Here is a 23,550-nt window from a genome sequence, read left to right as displayed (position 1 = left end):
GTTACAAGTGATGGTGTAACTGAGAACTGAAACCAAAACCTCTACTTAAAAAACGATCGTGTGTAACTCTTTACCATTTAGGGAGTTACGATTGGTTTGGAATTTTTGAATAACCATCACTGTTGATGTGCAATCTTTTTCTTTTTCGTTATGGTATTAAAATTATGTATCTTGCATCTTTTGTGTTTCAGATTTTGAACAAGATTTCAAAAAATGGAATCAAAGATGGAATAGACCAGTGCCAATACCAATTTGAATTGACTGAAATTGGTTAGAGATCAGAATTGGCCGAAAATGGAAGCAAAATTGTTGAAAATTGGCTAAAATCATCCATTGGTGACGAATTCACCGATCCGAATCCTGATATTGAAACTGTGATATTGACTATTGTTTTTCTAACCCAGAAAAGACAATGAGACACTTTCCATGAAATGTAAAGAAATAGACATCTTGCTTAACATTAAGACCTCCCTCTAATTTCTCCTTTTCCACCAAGTTTTTGATGTATCAATCGTTTATTGATGTTTCTTCCTATCCCTAGCTTATTATGCATCATCTTGTTGGTATCCCATTTTAGCAAATCAGGCCTAAAAGACATGTACCAGGGGAGTGATCGATCCGATGTTGATTTTCTGATCGAGTGTGTTAAGGAACTAACTGATTAAGCTAATCAATAATCAAGTTGACCGAAAAATGACAACCTTGTATTAAGGAGTTGATCGGTCAGAATAACCATTAGGTTGATTGGCCAGACTGACCGAATAAGGTCAGATTGACTAATTAGGATGATCGAGCAGGCTGACCGTATTACCGATATAATACGGTTTGGCCGACTAATGCATAAAATAAACCAAGGGTGGAGTTCTTATTAGTTGAGGGGAATGGCACTTGTACAATTTCAAGCGATTAGGACAATTATAACTATCCAAGTTGTGGAAATTAGGCTATAAAAGGGGCTCCAATAGAAGAAGAAGGGACATCTTCAAGAGATCAAACAACAAAATGTATCATTTATCTTTTTCTTTTTAAGTACACAACATATAGCCTCAATTTTCTGAAAGAGACAAATAAACAAGTATATACACATAGGCAATTGTTCATAATAAATATGTATGTATATTCTTGAGAACAATAATAATGCATCATAAATGCAAAAAAAAAAAAAAAAAAAAAAATCAGATGCAAAGCTCCTACTAATAAAATACATCAAAAGAACTAATAAGTCCTTTATCAGTGACATGCTTTTGGAAGGCTTTTGGAATCAAGCCCTTAACTAGTGGATAAATAATTATTTTATCTATAGTAATATAGTTCTACAAAAATTTATGATTCATGAACTTACTCCCACTGATCTTTAGATAAACCTATTTGATTTCTCTCATTTTTATGAAGAACATTAGTTTGAACAAAATTAACAATCACTGGCTTGGAAGAGCCATCAATTCTAAGATTAAAATCCATTATCATAATAGCCAGAAAAACATTAAGGGATTAGTTCCATTCTTCAAAATTGGAACAATTCAAAATGTTAATGGAAAATAAACGGAAAGTCAAAGCTGGTAAATATAATCATACATATTTACCAAAATATATAATATGCAAGAATAGAAGGTATATCAATATCCCAACAATATAATTAAACCTAACTAATTGGGCTATTAATCAGATTTATCCTAGTATTATTTTCAAAGCTATAGAAAAATATAAACTAGGGAAAGATCCGATGTTATTGGGGTCACACATGTGGTGACAATATCGTCCAACATGTAGTGAAATCTTTCACATGTAAGGCGAGACGCTCAAACCAACACCACTCTAAAGATTCTGTCACTTATGGTGATAAGACAATGAAAATTTACTCTCACTCCCGTATACTTGGTCAATATTTATTAAAATTTCCTACCTTTTACTTTTTTTTTTTTATGCTCCCCTACTTTTTTATTTTTACATCTCATTTCTCCCTTGCTCTTTTTAAATATTCATATTACTCTTCCTTTCACTTGTAATTTATTACACTTTTTTCAAATTGATTAGTTCAAAACATGGTTCACTCTGTAGTTGCGTTCTTCAAAATCTTGATAACTGGGTTCATTGTATAGTTTCCCACGAACGGTACCAATCTGATGTGGCTCAATCTAATCAACCAAACTCCCATGCAAGAGTTTAAGTTCCTAGATGCTCCTATGCAGAAACAACAGTAAACAGAGAGTGTCGGGTTGATCCGGCGGGGGACTCTCCGATTCCAAAGTCATAAAACTTTCAATAGGTTAAATTCCAATAAAAGAATCGATCTCGTTTTTAGACAATTACCTTCATCCTCTTTGCTGCTGTGCTTGACATGTGTTTGATAAGGAAACAGGGCCTTATTTGGAGTCTATGGAGAGTCTATGTTTGATAAGGAAACTGACTCCTTGTCATGCAGAGGAGATTCTTGGAATATTTTCTTATCATGGGAGTGTAGGATTATATTGAGGGATTCACCCTTGATTTCATACTGCTATTTCGGTTATGGACTCTTTATTTGGAGTCATTAATTGGGCAACTACCTTGCACAACAGGGGATAAAATCCGCTAAGGATTTGGCAAGCTGGCAAGATTTGCTAAGCTGGTGGTGCAGGATATTAAGAGTTACACCTTGAATGTCGGGGATGCCTTGGATGATCAAGCAGGAGGCTCAACCCCATACTACTCGAGTAGGAGGCTCGGCCCTAAGATGGCCAAGCAGGAGGCTCAGTGCTCAACCCCAACAATGATCGAGCATGCCTTGTTGTGGTCGGGTTGGCATACTAGGTGGACGATTCGAGCCGTGTACACTTTCAGGCTCATCACCAAGGAAGCCTAGAATCGATGATTTTTTAGATCCAAGTGCCGATTCTAGGGTTGTTGGGATAGAATCTATCCGATTCATTGTGTTTGAAAAGGCTGATTTTTTACTTCTTACCCAGCCAACCTTTGTCTGAAGAAACAAAAAAATATAATTTCAAATCTTGTCAAGGTGTAGTAAACAAGATACTTTCCTTCTTTTCCAACCCACTCAGTATCTCCGGTCTTCATCCCCACTTTGTTACAGATTTTCATTGTGTCCATTCTTCTTTTTCTTGTCAAAAGAAGAGCCGGAGGCCCTGAGTTGAACAATGTATAATACAAAGTAAAGCAAGCGGCAACCCGACACATTTTTTACCAAAAAAACAAATAAAAAATGACACACTAGCAATGCCTAGCTCCAGAGCAAAAGCCTTGAACCATATAGAACTATTTAGGGCTGTCAATGGGCTGGTTTTGGGCTGGGTTTTAAAACCCAAGCTCAACCCTAAGGTCTCTTAACTTAACCCAAAGCCCAGCGCAACCCTAGACTGGATTGGGATATCTTAGCCTAGGCCCAACCTAGCCTAGCCTTGATGGAGGCTGATTGGGCAGTATTAGCCCAACCCAGCCCAGCCAGTACTATTGGTTACTCGGTTGCTTGATCTCGATGATTTGTAGAGGCCAAAGACCAAAGTTTTCATATATATATGTAGATTGTGGAAAACAAAGGACTTTTTGTAGACCTTTTTCTATAAGCAATAACATATTTATATTATGGTGATTTACATCAACCTCCTCTGGCGTTTGCCAGTATTACATCCTCCCCCTAAAAATCCGTTTATACATTTAAACCCAAAAATCTAACACCATAAGAGAGGTGTTAGTCTTGAATTTTAGAAGACAAAATTACCCCTAACACTTTATATACCTATAACACCCCTCCTATCTCTTATATACCAACACTCATCACAAACCCAAGGAGAAGGACGCCCTACAGTGAAGAGGAGATGCTATTTCCGGCGAGGGTGGTCTGAAGTCTCTGGCGAAGGTTCAAGGTTTTAGTTGTATTATTCCCTATATTGAAACCTATCACTGATTATGAGAACTGGACGCAACACTGCGCTTCACTTGTGAGAAATTCGAACCCACTTAATATCACTATCCGAGTTTTTGGTATGAAGAATAGGTCATGGATTGGGAAAAAAGAACTCGAAGAAGTATGACAGACAGTATAGTGTCGCTGGGTTCCTTATCAATAGTAGTTCTCCAGAAACACAACTATGCATCAGTAGTGAGAAAACTCACCTCACAAAATCGATAATGCTTTTCATGTTCTCATGACAAAACTTTTGTGCAAGAGGAAACAGAGAACTGCACCATTGTATATCTAATCGATAATCTTCTCTTAGAAGTTATGGGACAGGGATCTGCAATTGAGCACCATATCCAAATACAAAATTGTCAAAGAGTAAAATTCAAATCAATGAAGGGTGCCTAGACGTTCAGTGGTAGTAGTAGTCAATTAGATAACAGGTAAAGTAGCAGCCTCAAAAGGCCTCGTTAGATTGCAGTGTTCAATCTCTCGGGCTGAATAAATTGAAGAACAAGTGCTCAACAACCCATGACCGCACTGTTTTATAAACAAACACCCCTGCATGCTCCTTCACGCCAATCACCTTCCACTCCAAGGTCCCATCTTTGACCCCTGACTTTGGACACCAAGAGTTCAACACGATACCCTCACCTTCCGGGCCTCTTTGCCAACCTACAACTAGCAGTTCCTTCCCACATGCCTTAAAAAGCCAAGCCCCAACAATTAGTAGAATCAGCTCTAACAGGGAGCCTTCCTGAGAGTCAGAGAAGACTTTGCCGATAGAGAACTCGAAGGAAACTATCACCTCAGAGGACTTTGCCGGAGAGAGCTGGTGGTGGAATGGATACAGTCGCCTGAGAGCTTCTATCCACCCAACCATGCGAACAAAATCGAATCCAAGTGGAGGTAGGTATGTTGAAGACAATAAGGGAAAAATGGGATTTTCAGTAAAATTCTATCCTCTTAACAAATTGACCCTACAAAGATGCTAATGGTGTTAGATTTTTTGGTTTAAATGTAATAAACGAATTTTTAAGGGAGAAGATGTAATAAAAGGAAACGCCAGAGGAGGTTGCTATAAATCACCCTTTATATTATTATATACTTAATGTACAAGGTTGGGTTGGGTTGAATTGATATCTCAACCTAGGCCCAGCCCAACCTGGCTCAAGCTTGAAATTCTCAACCCTAGTCCACTTAATAGGTTGAAATCTTAGGCTAGACCCTGTTCAGGTTATAGGCGCGTTGAGACTTATCGGACTTCTTTTACATCCCTAGAACCGTTATACTCTCTCTCTCTCTCTCTCTCTCTCTCTCTCCAAACACACATAAGAGCCAAAAGTATGCGCCAATCCTTTTTGCCCCCCTTTTATTTTGGGAAAAAGAGAATAGGGGTTTATTAACCTAGGACGGTGGGTGAATAGCGGTGAGGAAACATTCTCGAACTTTGTTTCCATCTGTTGTCTTTCATATCTTCCACACTCATTGCGCTTGCTGTGACGGAGTAACCCTCCGGCGCAAATCTGACCATCACTTGCTGTGACGGAGTAACTGTGACGGAGTAACCCAAGTCTTGTAGGTAAGTGCTTAATTGAGAAATAGATCTTATGGTATTCAACAATTTAAAGTAACAGATTGATCATAGATGGGACTTCTGGAACTTGATAGAGTTACTATTTTCTGTCCTTAGAAATTTATCTGTTCTTCTTCTCATCCTATTATTAGTTAAAGTTTTTGTCATGGAGATGAATTAGTTTTAAACCAGTGGTTGATTCAAGCATATCAACCAAGGACGGTCTCCCACGATTTCTCTTCCGACTATTTTTGAAACCCCCTCTCGCGACTGCCAAGAATTACTTCAATGGAGGTTGTGCTGCTTGCCATCGCCCTTCTCCTCCTTGGATCTTCTCTCAGGGACGATTGAAGTCTGTCTCCGGCTGGGTACTTATGAGTTGTTGATCCAGTCATATTTTTTCTTTGAAGAGGGTTTCTATTGTCTTGAAGATTGAAGGTGTGCGATTTTTGATTTAGGGAAACCCTAGATCTGCCGAAAAAATTTGCAATCGTTTGATCAAGTGTTTATTTGTCAATCAGTGAATGTGAAGGTATGTTCGATTCCATTTAGGTTAATCAAACAGTTTTTAGAAAGAAATGCATAACAGAATTATGGGTAACCAAACAGTTTTTCAGAATGACTCAAAGATTAATAACATTCATCAAAACCACCCACTACAGAATCTATGTCAAATCAGAAAAATAACTCCAACGAATTATACAACCAAACACATTAATGTTTTCATGTGGATTCCAGGTACTATTTGCTTGCTTCTGGAGGTCGTTGTTTTCTTCATCTTATTTCTGATAGTTGTATTCACTTCCTTGCTCATCTTGTTTGTTATATTATTCTTGAATTTGGTTTACTGTCCTCGTAGCTTACTTTGCAGTTGAGCATGTGCATGACTCCTTTTTTTTTTTCCATCTCATCTTTTTGATGTTTTTCTTCAGATTTTTCTTTGTGCAGTGAAGAAATTTGGCTTGGATTTGATGGAAAAGGTAAAGGATCCCCATTCATGCTAGAGATTATTTTTTTGTTTGTTTGTTTGTTTGTTGTGGCTCCTCACATGGTGAATATGGGAGTTCAAGAAAATTTAAGAAGGCTTCCATTTTCTTTTTCTTTCCATGCTTGGGTTATAACTTTGTAAATCTGGCAGTATGAGAAAATTGGGAAGCTTGGAGAAGGAAATTGTTGTAAGATTTACAAATGGCGGAAGCGTGAGACAAACGAGTTTTTTGCTGCAAAAAAGATTCACTTGGGGAATGGAGTAGGAGTTCCTGGCTGGGCGTTAAGGGAAATAGCCATCTTGAAAGCGTTGCAGCATGTTAACATAATCAGGTTTTTTCTGAAAATCTTAGTGGTTCCTTTATCGATTGTAGGGTGTGTTCTACATTTAAAAAAAAAAAAGAATATATGTAGGGTGTAAATTTTTTTCCTTGAGATGGGGGCAAAATGACCATTGCTTTCCCCAATATGTTTGCTTGGATCTTGGACTTAAAATGTGAAATCCTGATGTTGCGTCAGTAGTAGCTTTGTTGGCAAATAAATGGCCTTTCTTCTTTACCAGGGCATATAGGAATGAGATTGTTTGCTTATTAGCATTAGAAATTTAGAAGGGCTCATGAAACTGTCTGTCTAGACTATGGCTTTGTTTGTTCTCCTATAGATTTTTCTCTTGGTGCTCTATGGTTCTTGAACAATCAAGTTTCGCAATAATCATAGAAAAGAGCTAAAAACTCAAGTAAGTTTCTCCCGACTATTCTGGGTTGGGAACAAGGATTCTACTCCATAACAACAACAACCACATACTCAACCTTATCCAACTTAAAGGGGTCGGCTGTATGGATCCATACAAAACACAATAGAGGGAGAGAGAGAGGGAAAAGAAAAAAAAAAGAAAAGAAAAAAAAAAGATGGAGGGATAGAGAATAGGGGAGGTGGGAGGAGAAAAGATGAGAGTGTACTGGTGAGAGTAAGAGGAAAGTTGCCCTGCCCACAAGGCAAGAGAATCTCAGCTAAATGGGGTCGGGAACATGAATCCTAGCCCTCCAATATGCTTTATCCAAGGTCATACTTGGGACAATGTCGAGACTAAGCATGTCATTTCTCACCACTTCTTCTATGGTTGTTTTAGGCATGCTCTTAGCTCTTGTAGTTCATTGAAATTGAATCAAATCACTCTTCCTTACTGGGGCATCCTCAGGCCTCAGTGAACATGGCCACACATGTTGCCTATAGAGTCACATATATAGCGTTGCCAAATGAGCAAGGAAACTTCCAACTTTTTTACTTCAATTTCTTAGGTTGAGGGCATTTGATTGATTGATTTCTCCTTAATATGAGGTTTGACTTTTTAAGTTTATTCTAATAAGTCTATCCTATTTTGTTTGGAATCTTCAAATTTCCTCTATTCAGTATAATTTTTTTAACTTATTGGGAAGAAAAAGGGAAAAAAAATCAAACTCACCATAAATATTTTAATTGTCAGGAAAGAAAAGTAGAATAACATAACTCACCAGATATTAAGGAATTGTCATCAGATCTTTCCTCACTACCTAGACTGATATTGTTTAGTTTTCACCTTACCCCTTAAAAGCCTTCTCGTCAACATGCTTACATAACTCCTTTCTGGTTGTAGTTATTGATATTTGCTGCATATGATAAACGATCTTAGTCAATTTCTCCCCTTATTGTGACCTATTGCTGGTACGGTGCTTCATTAAGTTTTCACAAAGTGGTTTTGATTTTATCCATCTCTACTTTGTTCATAGTGTCCGTCTTTATGCGGAGGGGGACTTGATGAATTTGTGTGGTTGAATTTCTCTGGAGAGGAGCAGCCTTGGAGTTTCCCTGTTCTGGTCACATAGGATCATGGTTTGAGCAATCGTATCAGATCAGCCTGAACTCCCTACACCAGATTCAAGAACCACTTCAATAAACCTGCCAAACCATGCCTGAGGAGACTGTTGCAAACCATGTAAAAACTTCTTGAGCTTGCACACCATACTAGACTCCCCCTGAGCAACAAAACTTGGAGGTTGCTTGCTGTAGTATTAAACCTAGAAAATTAAGCTTAACCATAAGGAGAACAAGGTTAATCTATGGTGGACCACAATACACCTAAGGTTGTATTAAACTAAGCACGAAGTGCATATGAGAGTTAATAGTGATAACAATAGCTATAAACAATAGTAATCCTAAGCTACATACATTAAACTATGCAATATTTGTTCAGCTGCTATAGGGGTCAGGAATTAGGCATCACTCAGCCAAGTATTAAAGTCTTAAGCCAACAAGGCTAAGCAAGCCTAAACATAATTATAGGCAGCTAACTCTATGTTAGAATAACAACAATTTCAATGCAAAGTATTAAACAGGAAATAGGTAAGGAACACTAAAAAAAGGTTAAGTACAATCAGTTTGAACCGACCAGATTTAGGCTGTACTTAATGACCAGTTTCCATATGAATCTAGATCTATCCATTAGAGTCACTAGAAACATAAAGAGAACAAAGGTTGCAGAGTTCCTATAAGAAATATGATCAGGAGACTAGCGGTAGAAATTGTTCCTCTGCAAAAGACAAAATTAGAACAGTTAAATCTTCAGATGGCAGTGGATTTATAAGGCTGGGAGACCTTGGTGCTTGCCTGTTCCACCGAGGTTTGGCATTCTAACTTGGTTATTTTTCCTTGGGAAGCTTTTAACTTGAGTAATTTAAGAGTAGAGGTTTCTCTTTGGCTAGCTGGTGTGGTTTATGGTATTTAGCTGAAGAGATTGTTGTCCATATATGTTTTGGAATGTGATATTGCTTTCTTTTTAGTGGACATATTTCTTGGGTTGGTATTGATGGGTTCTTGTGTTAATTGACTCTTTTCATTACAAGTTATCAATTGATTCTGGATAACAGGTTGCAGGATGTAGTGAGCTGTGAGGGAAAAATGTACGTTGTTACTGAGTATCTGGATATGGATTTGAAGAACTACATGGCTGTGCATCAAGGTCTTGGTTTGAATCCGTCTTTAATAAAAGTGGGTGAGATCTTTCCTCTTTGTAGAAATCTCTACATTCTTTTAGAAGCATAGTTGTCAAGGCGTTGCCTAGGCATCTAGGCACCTTCAGGATGTCAAGGTGATGCCTCGCCTTAGATGTAGGTAAGGGGACCGCCTTGGCTGCCTTGGTCCGCCTTGGTGTCTGGGCAGGCGCCTTATTCTGTTTGTATATAATATAGATTTTTTCTTCCTAGCCATTTTATTTGGAAGTGTACAAGATAAGGCTTGGGTTACTTGGAATCATTGAATTTTAAACCTTGCTATGTTGTTGTATCTGTTCATGCCGTTATATTTTATTGCTAATTTTTTGCTGGAATCAATTCTGTTCCCATGTGACATATCAAGTATCATTGAATTTTACTAAAATATCGTCTTTGTTAAATTTATATTTAATTGCTGGTTTTTACAACAAACTAGTTGTTTGGTCTTTCAATGGATGTTTGTGATGTGTCTATACTAGATATATGGGATTTGGGAGGGGGGACCACTAGGGTGCCTGAGCGCCCCTCCACCGCCTTAATCACTGATGGAGGGCTGGTAGGGGAAGGGAAAGAAAACCTGAGATGGAACTCAAAGTTATAGGGAGAGAGATGATTCGCACAAGAAGGGGGGGAATCACACACGCATAGCCCACCGGCATACTCCACAATATTCAACTCATAACTTCATTCTTCAATCTGATTTGTCTATTGGTTACAACCAATTTAAAGAAAAAATAAAAAACAGAAATAAAAACTCAACTGAAATAGTAAACTACCATAACTAAGCTAATCGACTCTATTAAGACTCTAAATTCTATATGAACCCAACTTGCTAAAATTAAAATAAAATTAAAGACAATCTTCCTAAATAAAGTAAATTCTTAAAATCCTACTAGACCAAATAACCAAATATGGATCTGGCTCATATCCGTCTGGATACCCAGATGAGTATAGATGGCTCCACGGGTGTGTATCTGCATCAGTCACCTTGACAACTATGGTTAGAAGAATAAACTTAACTTTTCCAAACATATTCGACTGCCACATTGGGAGATTTAGTGTACATTTCGTGACAAGAGTTATGCCAATACTGAAAAAAATTAAATTAAACTATAGGTGGTTGTATTGCTATCCTTCTATAGTTAGCTGTAGGTTTGCATGTTTATATGATACTTGATTCATAGCTTTTTTCCTACCAGTGTACAATTATCAATCTTGCTGGATTGACGAGTATTAACTATTATTTAAATAGGTACTTGTTTTTAAACCTCACCAGGTGATTTTACTTTTCCTTCTCAGAGGTTTCTCCATCAGATTCTCTGCGGAATTGGATATTGCCATTCTCATAGAGTTCTCCATAGAGACTTACAACCCGAAAATTTGCTAATACAAGAAGGCACCAATACGTTGAAGCTTGCAGGGTTTGGATCAACCAGGGCTTTTGAAATTCCATTGAAGATACTTACTGAAGAGGTAAAGTACGTTGCATTATGTATTCTGGTCTTTCTATCTTTTCGTCAGTTTCTTCTTAACCTGGCATCTATGTATTAAAGAGTGATATCTATTTCTTAGCTTTCGATTGCAATGGAACTTGATTATTATTCATTGTAGTTGCGAGTATTGTTTGTAGTTTTCAGCTTGGTATTTTCTTCTCAATTCTCAATACTTGTTTTAACTTGTATTTGTTTTACTTGGGATTTTGATGTGGATCTGGATTCCAAAATCGGAATTGGAATGCTTCATGGTTTAAGAACTCGGTGAGATGTCGCTGAGATCTTGCTAATATCTCGTTTTTTTAAAAAGGTGAGATGAGATGAATGGCGATGCCAGATCTCGCTAAATCTCGCCAATATCTCGCTCCTCTCTACTTTTTTGAAGAAAAAACACCAAGGAGCAAGGACTTTGCTGCTTTCGCTTGATGATCTTCAGTCCTACACTCATTGAAGCTTAAAGAGTAGAGAGTATTACCTCCTCATCTACATTTGGAGTTGCTTTTCTTATATGTGATGTCTTTTAAATTCTTACGATTATGTTTTGTCGTGTTGATTGTGGAATAGAGCATACTAGCCTAAGGTCCAAAGAGTCGGAGACTACTTACATAGGGTACGAAGTCAAAGTACCATTTTGAGTTTTTTTTTTTTTTTGCAAATATGATATTTCCATTGTGTTTAGAATGGCTAAAATAGGGTTAATACACAATTTCAGGGCCTACAAAGGCCATATGCCTACCGAGATCTACTAGCGAGTCGATCGCCCAAAAAATACAAGGTTTCGGCGAGATCTCGCAGATCTCAATTTTTTGGGATAGCGAGATGGTTGGCGAGGTCGAGTTTTAAAACCTTGGAATGCTTATGTGCCCATTCAGGACTGCATTAACCAAATAACAAAGAATAATGGCAGTTTTATATTGAAATTGAAGTTTGTAGTCATAATTGTTAGCACTTCTCAACATAAGCCAAGTATGGTAATATGATAGTGTAAAGGGTAAATTGGGAAAGGGAAATAATTCAATTTAGAAAACTGTAAATAAGAATGGGGGAATGGGTATTTTGAGAGTATAAAACCTCAAAGAAGAATAACAGTGAAGAGACCATCTTCTTCAACCTTTTGACTAGAAATTCCAACGGAGGTCCAGGAGAGAAAATCGATGTAGCCCTTGGAATGAGGTTCAAATGACCTTGGAATTCCAAGATGAAGAGTTGCCTAGGCCTATATAATTGATCCAGCAGCACCCAACGTCCAGAATTGAACATAGGTCAAGCTGCAGGGCTCTGGTACTGAAACCAGCGGTAGTTGCAGGTGTTATTCCACACCACAGGAAGGGTTTTGGGGCTGAATCTTCAAGTATTAAATCGCCCAGGGAGGAGATTCCTTCAACCCTAATCTCAGGGAGGAAGGAGAGGAGAGAGAGAGATATAACAGAGGCCAAGATGGCCTGCTGTTACCGCCTAACCTCTAAAGAACAGTAAAACCAATGCCAAATATGAAGAAGAAGAGAGCGAGAAAGAGAGAGAATGGTCACACGACCTTGTCAAATACCCATCCGTCACTAAAACAACTCAACAAACTTCATTCTTCAACTCTTGCACAATGTATTGGGTTACATTCCTACTTGTAATAAAAGGAAATTAGAAAAACTTCCTAATTAAAGTTTTAAGAGTTAAGACTAACATCTCCTAATTACTTCCTAAAACCTATACCAATAAAATTGGAGACAAAATAAAACTCAAATTGGTAACTCCCTACTTGTCTTACAACTACCCAAAATAAAAGATTACATATATTCCCCAAAATGAAATAAATCGTAAATTATCCTATTTAACCCAAAAAAACCAATTTAGATCCAGTTAGTCTTGGTCGAGATTGCCAGAAGGGTCAACCCGGTTGAGCCATGATTTTGCATCAAATTTTTGCCGGAAATTTTGAAGGAACCCAAAAGTTTGGCTATACTATCAACCCACACCAAACTACGAAGGCCAATTTTATTGATTTTACCGCCCTTCAAAACATAAAAGGAAGCAAGAAGTAATGAGGCGTTTAAGCTAATAGAAGAAATGAGATCTTATACGAGGGTACACGTTTGTGTATCATTCCCTCCTGTGCCTCTTTGACATAGCCAGCAGAGGAAACCCCCAATATTTCCACTCTGATAAAGCAGCCAGTAATCGAAGAAAACAGCAGTAGCCGACACTGGAATTTAGCTGCTACATCTCCCTCAGAATATGTCATGAGTGTCAGTTGCATGCAATTCAATCATATTTTGTATTAAAGTGAAGTACCACGTTTGGCCAAAGCACCCCTACCTTTTCCCTTGTATATCCTACTCCATATCTTGTTTGCAGATTGTTTTGCATAAAATCTTTTAACCATGGGGGCAGCATAGCCCCAACCACCTTAGAGGAATATTAGTAAATGTGTTAAAATTTTCGTTTATATATATATATATATATATATTTGATGGTTTGCTAGTAATTCTTTTGAGGGCTTTTAAAAAAAATTTAGAAAGTAGATACATTATTGGATTTCTAATTTCTCAAGAGCAACCAGAATACGGAGTTGGACTATTATACAGGTGCATTTTATGTCTAAGGTTGGCCAAACACCTTTTTCCAAATGTTTGTACATGAACTTTTAGAGGGATATGATGTATCACAGTTCCTACATTGACAATTCGGCTTTGTAGTTCTTGCCAAATGCATAATACGTTCCATTTTGATTCCTTAATACCTTCATAATATTCCTTTCAGGTAGTGGCGATCTGGTATAGAGCACCAGAAATCCTCCTCGGGTCTCGCTATTACTCAACTCCGGTTGATGTGTGGTCTGTGGGTTGTATATTTGCTGAGATGGTGAATGGGAAAGTTTTGTTCGGTGAGGAGACTGAAATTTCAGTACTTAGAGAGATTTTCAGGTGTTATTGCTCATTTAGAGTCGCATTATTTTTTGTGCATGTATCTTCTTATTGATATTTAGTGTGCATGTATTATAATCCTCCCTAGTGTTTCATATTCATATGTGGTCTCCTCTCTGCAGTTACTTAGGTACTCCGAATAATGAAACCTGGCATGGAGTGGAATTGTCATCCAAATTCGTCCCTGCCACCCCCAAATGTCCCCCTAAAGTAATTGGGTTTATTGTGCGGTTGATATTTTCTTGGATATTTGACTCAAATTCTTAAAAGTTGTCAATTCTTTTAGGAAGATGAACTCAGAATATATAAGATTAAGAGATTTGAATAATGTTTCTATGGTGCAGGACCTGACAACTGAGTTTCCAACTCTTGAAGCCACTGGAGTTGATCTCCTTTCTGTAAGTTAGCTTTTTTTCTGATATTTTGAGGCAAAGTTGCATGAAAGTATAGAACTCTTTGACTAGTTCAACTGAGGCATACTATAGAATAATCAGGAAAGGTAAAGCTTTTATAGTATCATAGAAAATATTGGATGCCTTTATTGTTTTCTCCAGAACCTTCAAACCATTCACAAGGGGATTTTCCGGCAAAAGGAACCTTGGTCTCCCTTTTTTGAATGTTATAAGATCTATTAAGAATTTGTTCCGAGTGCCAAAGTTATGTCCATTTATAAGATCCGGACGACATGGTGGTTATTGAATTATTTTTGGTCTCTGACCTTGTCTGGGAGTGACACCTTTGATTGGTGCCGAGAATCTTCTCAGTAATATTTTTTTTCCAACAAAAATGATATATAGTTATGGAAAAAAGAATGCTACCCAGTCGTGTCTACTGTGCCTAGACACATGGGTATGGAATACTTATCGATGCCTTTACTTATACATGCCCTTGTAAATTTGCAGAGAATGCTGTGCTTGGACCCAAGTAAAAGAATTACAGTGCGTAGTGCCCTCAAGCATGAATACTTTGATGATCTTGAACTTTGACCTTCGTATATCTTCATCTCTGAAAATTGTTTTGGCAAGTATGTGGATAATAGTTACTTGTGGGGTTTAATTGTGGGATTATGATATTGTCTTTTTCAGCTATTATATTTATTTTGCCCCTGTATCTGGTTTAAATCGCATTGAACCGAGTCTCGGAGTTGTGTTTTTTCTCATTGCATGTGCATGTAAAGAAAAAGCTGCATATAGTTGGCATGCATTTTAGATTTTCTTTAGTTAAAAGGCAAATAGTGTTAAAAAATGATTTTCAGCTAGTAGTAGTGTTGTGTAGATCTTGAGTGACAGATATATTAGAGTCGCCCATTGCCACTTGCATATATTTCTTGGAACTGTCCAGGATTTGCTAATTTCTACCATTGAAATTGTTGGGAAAAAAATTGTCCCCTCCCTTCCCCTCCCCTCCTCAATCTCTCTGATGAATTGAGAAACATCCTCCAATAACAAGTTTCTATCCAAGATGAGCTGGTAGTCTGACAATGAATTTTATGTAGTTTGGAAGCGCAGTCTTTTTTACATATTCGGGGAATGCAATTGCCTTGAAACTTAACTTTTGGATTGGCCACATCCTCCTGGGGTTGCAAATCGAGAGAACCATTACCTGTAGCTGCACTATCCGAGGACAGCTACTAGCGTATCTGGCTTGAGGCGTGCAGTGGGAAGTTTTGAATTCCAGACCACCTATTTATTGCTTATGTAGTCGGGAAAACGAAAAAAATAGAAAATTACTTGATTACCCACTTTTGGGTTGTTTTTTACAAAATTACCCAACTTATGTTTTAGTTAACAAAAATATATTGTTTTAAGTTTGGATTTATAAAACTACCCCAAAAAGTATTCATCCCTCAGTTGAGTGTTTTTGACAGTTTTATACCCACCTCCCTTTTTTCACCCGCGCCTATCCCCTTCTTCTTTCTACCCCCATTTCATGGATGCAAAGCATTCCCAGCCATGCAATTGCGTCACTGCTCATATCTTCCTACTATTAGGTCTACCTTTCCCATGGCGTCGATTCCAGAATGTCTGGAAGAAGAGAGTTACATAACCTTGAGTCAAGGCAAACAAGAGAGAAAACAAATACAGACTGCTCAATCGTGGAAGGGACAAAGTACGATGAGCTAGTAGTTTGGGGCTTAGGGTTCTTAGCAACAACAACAACAACAAAGTTTAGCCTTATCCCAACTAAATGGGGTTGGCTATATGGATCAGCAAGCATTTGAAAAAAAAAAAAAAAAACTCTTTGGGGCATTCCACTCACGACCCATTTGCAACTTGAATCGTAGCCCTCCAGGCAGCTGTTAGATGTCATACTTGGGTGAAGACTTAACTTTTGCATGTCTCTACTAATTAACTCACCAATGGTCAATTTTGGTTTGCCCCTAGCCCTTTTAGCTCCATTCATCTGCATCTGATCGCTCATTCGTACTGGGGCATACAAGGGCCTCCTTTGGACATGCTCAGACCATCGTAGCTGACATTCTCTAAGCTTATCCTGGATTGTGGCAACTCCTAAATTCGATCTAACCTAGTCATTTTTTATCCTATCTCTTAGGGTTTTATCGCACATCCATCTCAGTATCCTCATCTCAGCCACTCAACTTATCTATGTTACGATTCTTGACTGTCCAACATTCTACATCATACATCATAGTTGGTCTTATGTCGGTCTTTTAGAATTTTCCTTTGAGATTTAAAGGAATACGTCGATCACATAACACTCCAAACACCCTTCTCCATTCATCCATCCTACTTTAATTATGTGAGAAACATCATCATTAATCTCACATTCTTTGTTTAACGTAGAGCCCAGATATCTGAAGTAATCACTTTGCAAGATCTCTCTCCCCTCAATTTTCACTTTCTCGCTATCAATCCTCAATCTACTGAAGTTACACCTCATATATTCTGTTTTCGTTCTACTTATCTTGAGACCTCTTGATTCAAAGTACGTCGCCATAGTTCCTACTTATTATTAGTCTCTGTTACTGTTTCACCGACTAGAACAATATCATTTGCAAAAAACATACACCACGGGACCTCTCCTTGAATATTCTTGGTTAAATCATCCATGACAAATGTAAATAGGTAGGGGCTCAATGCAGATCCTTGATGTAACCTGATATTAATTGGGAACTCAGCACCTTAGCCTCCCAAAGATCTCACACTAGTCATTACATCTTTATACATGTCTCTAATAATATCCATATATTTATTTGACAATTTTTTCTTGTCTAAAACCTGTTAGATTAAATCTATGGGAACCCTGTCGTTGGCCTTTTCCAGGTCAATGAAGACCATATGAAGATCCCTCTTGTAGGTTCTGGTTTTCTCCATAAGCCTTCTAAGTGGGTATATCGCTTCTGTAGTAGATCTTCCAGGCATGAAACCGAATTGGTTCTCTAAGATATAAGTTTCTCTTCTTAAGCGAGCTTCTATGACCTTCTCCTATAATTTTATAGTATGACTCATAAGTTTTATGCCTCTATAGTTGTTGTAGTTCTGGATATCTCTTTTATTTTTGTAAATTGGAATGATAATGTTTCTCCTCCATTCATCAGACATCTTTTTCCTGTTCATAATCTTGTTAAACAACTTGGTTAACCAAACGACTCCAAGTGGTCCAAACTCTTCCACACTTCAATTGGGACATCATCCGGACCTGGTGTCTTTCCTACTTTTATCTTCTTTAAGTCCTCGAACCTCGGTCACTCCTATCTTGCGTACATATCTATGGTTCATGTTGTGGGGCCAACTACTCGAACCACTCCTATTAGGGATGTGTCCGTTAAGCAGGTTACAAAAATACTCATCCCATCTCCTTTTTATGTCTTCATCCTTCACAAGCACTCTGCTATCCTCACTTTTAATACATCGAACCTGGTCGAGATCCCTGCACTTTCTTTCTCGAATTTTAACTATCTTATAGATAGCCATTTCCCCTTCCTTGGTATTTAAATTGTTGTAGAAATTATCGTATTTTCTCGCCCTTGCTATCCCCACAGTATTTCTTGCCTCATTCTTGGCTGCCCTATATCTCTCTTTGTCTTCATCTTCCTTAGTCCTTTACCAAGTTTTAAAATTATCTTTCTTAGTTTTGATTGCAGCTTGGACCTCAGCATCCCACCACCGAGTCTCTCTAGGGGGCCAACTTAGTACCCTTAGCCACCCCTAGATCCTCCTTAACAACTTTCTTAATGCAATCTGCCATTACATTCCACATCGTGTTGGCGTCCTCTTCCCGATCCCACTTTTCATGCTTCACCACCTTATCTCTAAAGCACCCTACTGACTCTCCTTTCAATCTCCACCACCTAACCTTAGGGCACACCTGATTTCTCGTTTTCTTTTTCAGTAAACTGAAGCACATGTCCAAGATCAACAGTCTATGTTGAGAGGTTAAACTCTCCCCAGGTATGACCTTACAATTCTTACACATCCATCTGTCATGTCTTCTAGTGAGGAAAAAGTCTATTTGACTAGAATGTTGTCCACTTTTGTAAGTAATTAAGTTTTCTTCCCCTTTTTGTGAAAAGCGTGTTAGCAATGGATAGATCATAGGCGGTTGCAAAGTCCATAACTGAGGTTCCCTCATCATTTCTCTCCCCAACTCTAAAGCCTCCGTGCACCTCTACATAATCTCTTCTATCCTTCCCAATGTGTCCGTTCAGGTAAAGAATCTTTAGCATCGCCCAAGGTGAAGGTTAAGCACCTATGTCATTTAAGAAAATAACAACAATTTGATGAGCAAACATTAATTTACCAATTTTTTGCACTAGAGTTTACATTACCCACAGAAAAAATCACTAGCGGAATCCATCTTTCTATGCGTCTGCTCTCTGAGAAGTCGAGGTGTTGACCAGCGGTACTGCTTCATCATTTTGAGACTCCTTGGTGTTGGTTTTTGAAACTTCCTTCTTCAACTTGTAATTATTGTATGCAGCTACACCAGCAATAGCTGCATAAGCAAACACAACTTCTCATGTTAAAAAAGAAAAAAGAAAAAAACAAAAGAACGTACCCAGTGCACGAGGATAACACCACTGCAGGGTTTTGGGAGTGTCATAATCTACACAACCAATTACACAAAAAAGCTACATCTCTCTTTTATTTTTCCCCTCAAAACACATTAATAAGAAATTCAATCTATATTTGATCAAGGAAAACTCAAGCATCCTGAAGAGTGGCACACATCCCAGGTTGCAGGAAATATGAACATTCTAGGTCTATGAACCTCCCAAGGATTGGCCTACGATTTAGACACTCTGCATCCAGATCAATCGAAGTAGAATGTGCATGTATCCCAGGATGCATATCACCCGTCTCTAAGCAGCATACCAAGTTTCTTCTATTGCCAAAAAAGGAAATTCAAAAAGAGAGTTGCCACTGTTATTTACCAATGTCATAACAGAACAGGTTTACAACTGTCAACTTTGTATCCGCAAATAAAACAGCTGACAGTAAGACAACCACCCAATCTTTGACAACTCCAGCAACCTGGATGGTTAGGGCACTTGTATGTGAGATCACAAGGAAAACCGACAGGATGTGTGCAAAAGTACAAAGGCAGTTGAGAAGTGGCATAGTTGGTTGAAATGTCCAGGTCCCAGCTTCATTTATCTTCGGCTTCTCCAAGAACATCCAAGGAATAAATAGGCATAGAGCACTGCAAGAAAAAAGAACTCTGGTTATGCTAATTGAAATTTTGTGTTTTTGGAGTGCTTATGAGCTGGCCTTTTTTTTTTTCTTTTGTTTTTTGTTTTTTTAAAGAGAGAGAGAAAACCATTTTGATGCACAACCTTCTCTTTAGAAAATTTTCTCTTTTGCTTTGGTGCCATTCGAACATGAAAGGTTGAACTTCTTAGCCGTACCACTAAAGACTTTAATGGGATACCATCAAAAGGAGTTCGAGAATTGTTTAATGGACGACTGATATGTGTTTTTGAGAAGATAGGCTAGGCTCAAAGGGGTTACTAGCGTAATTTGGGTATGTAGGACGTATCTTGGATAGCTAGCTGCCAAAGTTGGCCTCCCTTAATAGGCCTCAGACAATGATAATCCCTTTTAGGCTTTCTACTCGTTGGAAAGGGATCAGATGTGTGGAAGGCTCAAGATCGTTCATTATCAAGGAGTAAAAGTATTTCTTTCTTTCGCACCATAGTTGACATTGTGTCAAGCACCCTCTTTTCAAGCCCCGGGGTATGATAGGTCATTGTGGATTGAAGGTAGTATTGGAATGTTGGGCTCCGGGTGGGCCATAAGAGTTTCCCAACAAAGGCTAAAGCTCGACATGGTGAGCAAATGGATTCATGAAAACTGGGATTCTTTAGGAAAACTGATCAGCCGAAGATGGCCTCCCTTTTTGGGCTACTTGATAAAAGGTTTCCTTCTAGACTTTCGGCTCTTTTGAAAAGGGATCAGATGTATGGAGAGCTCAAGAGGCTTCCGTCATCAATACTCTGACACACAAGCGTGTGCCATTTGCTCAGAGGGCAATGAATGAAGAAATTGGGAAGCAAAAGAGTTCCATTGATTGGTTTGATTTTTGGTGAAATGAAAATGAAAGTACAATGGAAGCAAGGAGAAACAAAATGAGACTAAATACCAATGGATGGAAGCAGAGAGAAATGGGATGACTCAACATCCTCTACCTTTAGGGAAAAGGGAAACAAGGAGAAGTAGAAAGAAAATCAATCACCCTAAATCGAGTATGACAAAGTTAAGCCAAACTTGTCCAAAAGTGAATTGATTCCTTGGACCATAGTTTAACCCAAACCAAAGGATTGGATGTATGCTAAGATTCTCAATGATTGGGACCAAACTTAAGTCGAAATGGTGTACCCCACAACCAAAGGAATGAAATGTACGCCAACACGGATTATCATCATCACTTGCGATATCCTAAGGTTTAAGGTCTTTCACGACCGCCAACACGGATTATCATCATCACTTTACAATATCCTAAGGTTCAAGGTCTTTCACGACCACCAACATGGATTATCATCATCACCTGCGATATTCTAAGGTTCAAGGTCTTTCACGATTGCCAACACGGATTATCATCATCACTTGTGATATCCTAAGGTTCAAGGTCTTTCACGACCGCCAACACGGATTATCATCATCACCTGTGATATCCTAAGGTTTAAGGTCTTTCATGACCGCCAACACGGATTATCATCATCATTTTGCGACATCTTAAGATTTAAGGTTTTTCACAACCATGAACACGGATTGTCAACATCACTTGCGATATCCTAATGTTCAAAGTCTTTCACGACCGCCAACACCCATGGAACAGTCAAGTGGATGAAGCTTAGAATGTGTGGGAAATAAAGTGGGAATCACCCTATTGGGTTTCCAAGAGTTGGAATGGAAGGAAGAAGGAAAACAGTAAAACCAGAGGAATATCGACAGGTAAGACCGGTGGGTGCCACACCTACCAGTTTGACCCGCCTGTCTTCTCTGTGTTTATCGGCAGGTAGGACCGGTGAGTGCCACACCTACCAGTGTGACCCGCCTGTTTTCTCTGTGTTTATCAACAGGTAGTACCGGTGAGTGACACACCTACTAGTGTAACTCGCCTATCTCCTTTGTGTCTACCAGCGGGTAGGACCGGTGGGTGTCAGACCTACCAGTATGACCTATCGGTCCAGATAGAATTCACAGGTGGATCCTCCTACCCACTTGTATGACTCACCTGTAGTCGAAATGAGCTCTGATGGAACTCAAACTCACCGACGACGTCCTTCACTCTATTATACGCGTTATGACCATGTCCTACGTCATTTATAGTCCCAAATTTGGACGTATTCTAAACTCCTTATCTGTGCTAGATTTCGAGAAACTTGTCTCTCACTTCGGATCTTACCCGTGCCGCAAGTGCTGATTTTTCCACAAGAATAAGTAAGGAGAGGACTTTGATCTTAATTTTTTTGAGTGTTTTTGACATCTTATGCATTCATAGACTATATTGACATTTCGATTTCCACTCCCATGCATATGATTGATGAATGAATGATGCATTTAGAACTGAACATGTTGTATCTTAAATTTCTATATGCATGATTACTTGCTTGAAATTTTTAGAATGGATTTATTATATGATGGATGATAATGATGATGTTTTCCAATCATGTGTGGGATTTCTAGATTAGATGCCGTAGTCGGCTTGGATACAAATGCATTGGTACACCGTGGAATGGGACACGAAAGTACTATGCAGTTGTCCTATCTCATGTAGGAGCATGTAGTTAGGATTTCATATTCCCTTGTGCTATGACCCTTCCCAACAGGGGTTTACGTGTTGGGTTGTCACTGGGGGAAGCGTTGGTCGCAGACCGTTGTGGTGGTTAGAAGTACGTGTGGCTGATCATTAGGACAGTTGGAAACTTTGATGATATATTCAAAGGGCCAATCATACTGCTTTTAATTTTTACTATGGTTCGATCACGATTTACTTTTATGTTGTGGTTCGGTCACGATTTAAATTTCTACTATGGTTCGGCCACGATTTACTTTTCCGAATGCTTACGGTGGGCTTTCTCTGACAACCCTATGAGCATTTCACGGGATGGAAAAAGCGTCTCGAACTTGGGGCATACGAACACTGTGGTTGTGAGTAGCACGTTACCTATGACCTAAAATGATTTGTTTAGGTGGACTAGGATTAAAATGAATCTCATGCATATAGTATCATTTGAAATGCATTTGCTTGTGTGCGTCTTCTTTCCATTTAATGAGCTAGTGAACTCACCCCTCCTGTACACACCTTTTTAGATGACTTTACAGGATACTTTGTAGAAGAACTCGTGTCGGGTCCCACTGATGAAACCCCAGTGGGGATTGGTGGGTTCCGGAAGAATTCGAACACGGTGACGGCTGCCCGTGTGAGGGTTGTGTTGTAGGGCAATAGTGATAGATTCTAATGTTGTACTCTTTTTTTATTCTTTTGGTATATTTTCCTTCTGTGCTCTCGATATTTAAATTGCTATTTCTTGTGGAAATATCATGCCAACGGGCCCACATATAATACCTTATGTATAACAATTTGGGTATCAGGAGTATATGAAAAATCACAGATAATCATTTATGATAAGACTTTCGTTGAACTAGATTATTATATTTCTTGATTTCTTGCAGCTTGCTGTGTTGTGGTTACTGTATCTGATGATCTTGGTGGTTTTGGGTTACCCGGAGGGAACCCAATCACCGGTCCGATTCTATGTGAACAGGGCATGACACATTGGATTTACTGGGATCATCTATGCCACTCAAAGGATAAAGGGGGCTTAGGTTTCCGTGATTTTAAGCTGCACAATAAATCTCTCCTACCCCGTGTCTCTTGGAAGCTATGGTCGGAGCCCTTTTCTCTTTGGACCATCTTTATGAAGGCAATTTACTTCCCCCAATCTTCCTTCCTGGATGCAAGCCTCTGCTCTTGTCCCTCCTGAGGTTGGCATAGCATTCTTGAAGGTAGAGATCTCTTTTCATTGGGGTTATCCTGGACAATTGGTAATGGTCAGTTGGTCAAAATTTGGGAAGACCGCTGGGTACCTTCCTTGTCTAAGCAGTAGATCTCATCCTCCAAGCCTTTTGGTTGTTCTCTGGTTTGGGTTTCTGAGCTTATTGACCATTCCAACCGCTGTTGGAATCAA

The 23,550-nt window shown here is 38.7% G+C and overlaps 2 protein-coding genes across 5 annotated transcripts; one reads left to right on the top strand and one right to left on the bottom strand.

Moving 5' to 3' along the window:
* Positions 1-5,270: 5,270 nt before the first annotated feature.
* LOC122059557 (cell division control protein 2 homolog) lies at positions 5,271-15,098 on the top strand. 4 transcript variants are annotated; one of them, XM_042622409.1, is made up of 10 exons: positions 5,688-5,839; positions 5,930-6,003; positions 6,404-6,451; positions 6,610-6,791; positions 9,362-9,482; positions 10,784-10,957; positions 13,732-13,895; positions 14,018-14,105; positions 14,240-14,293; positions 14,798-15,098. In XM_042622409.1, the coding sequence occupies exons 3-10, from the start codon at positions 6,443-6,445 to the stop codon at positions 14,879-14,881; spliced, it is 876 nt and encodes a 291-aa protein (XP_042478343.1). In that variant the 5' UTR covers positions 5,688-5,839; positions 5,930-6,003; positions 6,404-6,442; the 3' UTR covers positions 14,882-15,098. The 4 variants fall into 4 exon arrangements, with proteins under 4 accessions (XP_042478344.1, XP_042478341.1, XP_042478342.1 ...); XM_042622410.1 differs by lacking the exons at positions 5,688-5,839; positions 5,930-6,003 and adding an exon at positions 5,271-5,477 and having other exon boundaries at positions 14,018-14,125; positions 14,798-14,891; XM_042622407.1 differs by lacking the exons at positions 5,688-5,839; positions 5,930-6,003 and adding an exon at positions 5,272-5,477.
* A 3,619-nt stretch (positions 15,099-18,717) lies between these two features.
* LOC122059061 (probable sugar phosphate/phosphate translocator At3g14410) lies at positions 18,718-19,534 on the bottom strand. The gene is made up of 2 exons (XM_042621763.1): positions 19,291-19,534; positions 18,718-18,851 (listed from the first exon to the last, which is right to left on the bottom strand). Exons 1-2 carry the CDS (start codon positions 19,532-19,534, stop codon positions 18,718-18,720), a joined length of 378 nt encoding a protein of 125 aa, XP_042477697.1.
* Positions 19,535-23,550: the final 4,016 nt, after the last annotated feature.

This window comes from Macadamia integrifolia, chromosome 13, assembly GCF_013358625.1.
Source record: "Macadamia integrifolia cultivar HAES 741 chromosome 13, SCU_Mint_v3, whole genome shotgun sequence".
NCBI lineage: Eukaryota > Viridiplantae > Streptophyta > Magnoliopsida > Proteales > Proteaceae > Macadamia > Macadamia integrifolia.
Note: the sequence above shows the minus strand (reverse complement) of the source record. Positions and strands in the feature narration are given on the sequence as shown.

Excerpts from the sequence above, each read along its gene's own strand:
- LOC122059557 (XM_042622407.1), top strand. Across the intron at positions 10,958-13,731 it reads TGAAGATACTTACTGAAGAG|GTAGTGGCGATCTGGTATAG; the intron begins GTAAAGTACGTT and ends TATTCCTTTCAG. Across the intron at positions 14,106-14,239 it reads CCCCCAAATGTCCCCCTAAA|GACCTGACAACTGAGTTTCC; the intron begins GTAATTGGGTTT and ends TCTATGGTGCAG.
- LOC122059061 (XM_042621763.1), bottom strand. The coding sequence starts at position 19,534 with ATGTTCTTGGAGAAGCCGAAGATAAATGAAGCTGGGACCTGGACATTT. Across the intron at positions 18,852-19,290 it reads CCTGTTCTGTTATGACATTG|CTATTGCTGGTGTAGCTGCA; the intron begins GTAAATAACAGT and ends TTGCTTATGCAG.